This window comes from Dreissena polymorpha, chromosome 12 (assembly GCF_020536995.1).
Source record: "Dreissena polymorpha isolate Duluth1 chromosome 12, UMN_Dpol_1.0, whole genome shotgun sequence".
Taxonomy (NCBI): Eukaryota; Metazoa; Mollusca; class Bivalvia; order Myida; family Dreissenidae; genus Dreissena; species Dreissena polymorpha.
This window is the reverse complement of record NC_068366.1, coordinates 30,723,374-30,729,373: the sequence shown is the minus strand read 5'-3', so window position 1 is coordinate 30,729,373 and position 6,000 is coordinate 30,723,374. Positions and strand designations below refer to the sequence as shown.

The 6,000-nt window shown below is 33.5% G+C and overlaps 2 protein-coding genes across 2 annotated transcripts in view; one reads left to right on the top strand and one right to left on the bottom strand.

The window, feature by feature from the left end:
- Positions 1-366: 366 nt before the first annotated feature.
- The window catches only part of LOC127853670 (uncharacterized), a 43,626-nt gene continuing 37,992 nt past the window's right edge, over positions 367-6,000 (bottom strand). Inside the window, exon 7 of the mRNA XM_052388370.1 lies at positions 367-747. Coding sequence (XP_052244330.1) covers positions 587-747 — 161 coding nt within the window. The 3' untranslated portion in view covers positions 367-586. The remainder of the gene's footprint in view (positions 748-6,000) is intronic.
- On the top strand, positions 1,911-3,749 carry LOC127853672 (C-type lectin domain family 10 member A-like). Its single transcript, XM_052388375.1, has 2 exons — positions 1,911-2,075; positions 2,324-3,749. Exons 1-2 carry the CDS (start codon positions 1,985-1,987, stop codon positions 2,518-2,520), a joined length of 288 nt encoding a protein of 95 aa, XP_052244335.1. The 5' UTR covers positions 1,911-1,984; the 3' UTR covers positions 2,521-3,749.

Below are 6,000 nucleotides of genomic sequence, written 5' to 3'. Positions count from 1 at the left end.
GCCTAGTTAACAAGTAATTTCTTATTTTCCAAACGGTACCGCTTTTTAAACCGAAAATGAGATTTTAGACATATACGTCCATTTTCGACAAACTCGATTTTTTTTAAGTTTTAAGCGCAAAAGAGGCAAATTTATACCGTGTAACCACCAAAAATATTCTACTTGGCATAGATAAAATATGTTTCTTATTTATACTTAAATTTACTATGCCATGTATGTTATTTCAAGGTGTGTGGCTTTAAATACATCTTTACTTGTTAGTCATTGGCACGTATGCAGTTAAATACATCTTTCTTTGGTATTCATTGACATATGCAGTTTAATACATCTTTCTTTGTTTGTCATTGACACGTATGCAGATAAATACATCTTTCTTTGTAAGTCACTGATATGTCTGCAGTTAAATACACCCGTCCTTTATTTGTTAGCCATTGACATGTATGCAGTTTAATACATCTTTATTTGTAAGTCACTGATACGGTATGTATGCAGTTTAATACATCTTTATTTGTTAGTCAATGACATGTCTGCATTTACAGACATCTTTATTTGTTAGTCAATGATACGTCTGCAGTTAAATACATCTTCATTTGTTAGTCACTGACATGTCTGCATTTAAAGACAAGGCTCTCCGGAATACAACATCTTTGATCATCACTGCCGATGTCTGCACTTGGTAGGTCACTGTCACATCATCAGTTTGGGTTTGTACATGAACACTGTACTTCTCATTCTCTTTTTCATCAGCTGCAACCAAAAACACAAATAACCCACAAATAAATCCACGCAGCACTCTGGGAAAACAGCGCTTAAAGTTGCCTTTTCACAGATTTTGGCATGTTTTGAAGTTTGTCATTAAATGCTTTATATTGATAAATGTAAACATTAAATTATAAAAGCTCCAGTAAAAAATCAAATATAAAATTTAAAAAAGGAAAAAATAGTTAGCCCGCAGCAGGGCTCGAACCAGTGACTCCCGGACACCTGAAGTAAAAACGCATTAGCCAACTGAGCTTTCCTGCCAAGCATACATAGAGACGCGTATTTCATACATTATATAAGCAATCTTCGTAGTTTCACAAATTTAAACGACAACAACAGAACTATCCAAATTATTCAATCGTTTCGCGTTGCAACGCTTTATAATTTTTAGGTTTTTAAATTGTCAAAAGATGCATATAATGGCTATATTTGACCATGGCAAATGTTCAGAAATACTGTTTTCTCACAAATATCATAACTAAACCGAAACTTTGCAAATCTGAAACAACTTTTTTCAATTTTGTCAATATACCAAACCGTGAAAAGATCCCTTTAAAGCATGCACCTAAAGTAACGTCCCATATTAGCCTGAGCAGAGTGCACAGACTGATCTGGGATGAAACTTTCCGCTTTTTATCTTGTTTCAAGGGCACCAGAATTCTCCCTATTGGCCTTTGTCTCTAGAAGTCAACTTCATTAATTACAGAGTCTTTAAGCGCCTAATGAAGCAGATATTACACTGCATTCGGTTTAAAATGTCCTGCAAAAGACTATTTAGTAGGTTAGGGTCAAGCAAGAGGGAGAAATGTTGCTTAGAAAGTACTACGCGTTTTAACGATTCGATCCTTTATTTACTCTTTATAAATCACACCAATTACAATGACGTCACCGTCATCGATGGCCGACGTTAACGCGCCATGGCGGCAAAGCATGACGTTACATATTCTCAACATTCTGGAGACCGCGAAACGTAATACATAGAAAACAATATAACATTTGACAAAATCATTTAATAGTAATGTAAATTATCATTAAAAGCAAAGTTAATAGAAAAATCATTTGTTTGAACACTATGGGTCCCTTTAATTCATGCTTATTAGATGTCTAATTAATCAAGGACATTTGTTGAATACTTTTTTCAGCTGCTTGCCCTGCTGGAAGCGACAGCTTTGATCTGAACTGTACCCACCTATTTGTCACGTCTACAAACGTGAATTACAGCATGGCTCAAGAGTTGTGTCAATCAAAAAAGGGCCAACTGTCCAGGATCGACAGCGAGGAAATGAAGAACTTTGTTGCCAAGCACCTAAATGGTAACGTATAAAACGAAGATATAATGCTTATATTTGAATAAATTTCTGTATTAGTTCATATAATAGAATTTGTGATTGCAAAACGGTCGATAATTGTTTGCATACTATATCATTATAGTATTTTGTCTATTATTCACCACTTTAGAGTCAGTGTGAAATTCGACTAAGAAGACATATTGCTTTTATACCAAAATACAATTTGATTAATATATGAAAAACATGCGGACATTTCATGATGTTGTTGGTAGGCAAAGAACTCTGGATAAACGGACAGAAGAATAATGATGGCGTCTGGAAATATCTGGATGGTACAAACATCACCGTCCAGTTCTGGATCGAGGATGAACCGGATGACTCTGGGAAATGTCTGAGAGTTGTATCCGAGGGTGGTTGGAGGGACAAAGCTTGCAGCAAGTCCTATGGATATATCTGCGAGAAAATTTGATGAATAGTTGCTGTCTTTTGAATTGAATATGTTTGTTTTTTTCTAACAATTTATGTAATGGTTTAACACATAACATACTAGAGTTGCGACACCTTAAGTGTTTCGCGTGATGGAATGAGTGGAGATATCAAATCAAATTGGAAAAAAAATTGGTACGAAAAAATATGTGGGTATGAAAAAAAATAAATTTGGGCACGAAAACAAATTTGAGTAAAAAAAAAGGGTACAAACAAAATAAGGGTACGAAAAACTATTTAGGTACGAAAAAATGGGTACCAATTAAAAAATTAGGTACGAAAAAATTCGGGTACGAAAAAAATTTGACTACGAACAAATGGGTACGAACAAAATTTGGGTACGAACAACTTTGTGTACGAAAAAAAATGGGTATGAAAAAAATGTGGGTAGGAAAAAAAAACAATTTGAATACGAAAACAAATTAGAATACGAAAAATATAGGGAACGAAAAAAATTAGGGTACGAAAAAACTATTTGGGTACGAAAAAAATGGGTACGAATAAAAGTTTGGGTACGAAACAAATTTGGGTACGAAAAAAATGGGTACGAAACAAAATTTGGGTACGAAAAAAGTTGGGTACAAAAAACGTTTGGGTACAAAAAAGATGGGTATGAAAAAAAATTTGGGTACGAACAAATTTGGGTACGAAAAACATTTGGGTATGAAAAAAATGGGTTCGAAAAAAAAAATTGGGTACGACAAAAATTGGGAACGGAGAACATTTGGTACGAAAAAATGGGTACGAAACAAATTTGAGTACGAAAAAAATGGGTACGAATTTTTTTGGGTACGAACAAATTTGGGTACGAAAAACATTTGGGTATGAAAAAAATGGTTAAAAAAAAAATTGGGTACAAAAAAATTGGGTACAAAAAAAATTTGGGTACGAAAGAAATTGGGTACGAAAAACATTTGGCAGGGTTCGACATTAACTTTTTTTACAGCCAGACCATCGGACCAGCTCCTCTTAAAATGTACTAGCCCGAATATGATGTCTACTAGACCATAAATGACATAACAAATAAACACAATTGTGTCGTGTAACTGTTTAATCAATTATTTATCAGTAAATAATTAGTGAACACAAGAAAGTCATTTTGATGCAAAGAGTAAAAAATAAAATAAAACTATTTAACAACATAAATTGTTTGTTATAATTTCACTGTTTATCACCAGTTAAATAAATGATGTCTGTACAGCAGGTGACATTTATTCAAGGTCATAAAATTCTGGCCTCCTTGACCGCTGTGCTCCATGCAACCACAGCCCTTTTTCCAGCATTATCTGTGTCAGTTTTACCGTCGGATTCTTCTTTATTAACTTATTTGTCGGATGAAAATCCAATCTTGAACAAAGCCATTCTTTAAATAACATTCTCTCGTCTGCTACGCCAAAATGTTTACATTGATGATACCGATTGTCAATAGAAGTCGTAAAAAAATGATGTAAAGTTCTAAGACACTTCAGGAAATCATTAATATTCATGACAACTTGACCAATGGAAACAAGCAATTTCTGCGGGAAGCTCTCCTTCGCGTCTAAAAATAGCGATGAATCATGTGAATTCTCCGCGTTTATATATATACGCTAGTTTTGTTCTGATGTAAATAACGGATACGAGAGTTATTTTACACATTAAGAGAAAAAGGTTTTCGGTTAGGTATAGTTATATGAATCAGTATAGATTTGCTATGTCTGACCAGTCGGACAAGCTAGCCCACAGTTTTACAAGCCCGACCACCGATCTTACTAGACAATGTCTGTCGGACGTGCCTTAGTGTCGAACCCTGTTGGGTTCGAAAAAAAGAATTGGGTACGAACAAATAAGGGTACAAAAAACATTTGGGTACGAACAAAATGGGTACGAAAAAAAAATTTGGGTACACAAAAATTTGAGGATGAAAAAAAAGGGTACAAAAAAATAGGTACGAAAAAAATATGGGTATGAAATATTATTGGTACGAATTTGTTTATTTAAAATCAATTTTGAATTGTCTAGCGGGTGAATCGTCTTGTGGGGGTGAATTGTCTTGGGGTTGCTATTAACACTACATGTACTTCCGGCTTATCCACGTGTTTATAGTGAATGCGCAATAAAAAACACCACTTTTTCGTCATGTTATCAAAAACTGGATTTTTCCCAGATATGACGAAAACGCCATATACATGAGAAATTTCAGCACAAGTGTCGGGCCAGTTTCAACACTCTCAAATCGCTGCTATACGCTGGAGCTTATCGAATTCTAGTCGCCATTATCATTTGTTCAATTGAACGTCCTCAAATGATGACGTCAATATAGCACTCATTCCATAAAAACCAGGAGTCAATGACCCCTGGACTGAAATTTTGAGGAGTCAAATTGAAAAATTCTGGGGTCAATTTTGAAGCGCGTTAATTGTGTTTTTTTCTGTATTATTCAATTTTTTTAGATAAAAACATGCTCCAAGAGTTACACAATATCTAAAAAAAATATACTGCGTTATTAAATAAAAATACCATGATACATAACACAACATATTTTAATGAATTGGTACACAAAGATAAGGACAAAATATAAATAATTTGTGCGAACAATATCGACTTTAAGTTTTTCAAAAACAAAACATGTTCATTTTACAACTTTTATTATTTCTATCACTATACTATGTTTATTTGTTAAAACAATAAATGCTCATTAAAGGGATCTTTTCACGCTTTGGTAAATTGACAAAATTGAAAAAAGTTGTTTCAGATTCGCAAAGTTTCGTTTTAGTTATGATATTTGTGAGGAAACATTAATACTGAACATTTACCATGGTCTAATATAGCCTTTATATGCATCTTTTGACGATTTTAAAACCTAAAAATTATAAAGCGTTGCAACGCGAAACGATTGAATAATTTGGAGAGTTCTTTTTTTGTCGTTAAATTTTGTGAAACTACGAATATTGCTTATATAAGGTATAAAATACGTTAAGTAAGTGTACTTGGCGGAATAGCTCAGTAGGCTAAAGCGTTTTTACTTCAGGACTCTGGCAGGACTCCAGGGGTCACTGGTTCGAAACCTGGTTCGGGCAATGTTCTTTTCCTTTTTTTAATTTTATTCTTGATTTTTTACTGGAGCTTTTACGATCCAATGTTTACATTTATCGATATAAAGCATTTAATGAATAAGTTAAAAAATGCCAAAATCTGTGAAAAGGCACCTTTAAAATCTACTTCATCATAACACATTTAAGTAATTTAAGATATGTACCTGTAGCACCTTTTCATCACATATTTATCTTGTTATAAAACTTATATTATCATCATCCCTATGATAGCTTTTGTACAAAAACACAATCTAAATGCATTGAACATCTAGTATATCTATTACTGTTTATCCGAATACTATACATGTCGGAAATATATACACTTAAGAATGCCTTACCAGTAGTAGTTTAACTTTATTAATCCAAAATTTCCTTGTTGTTATCTGGTT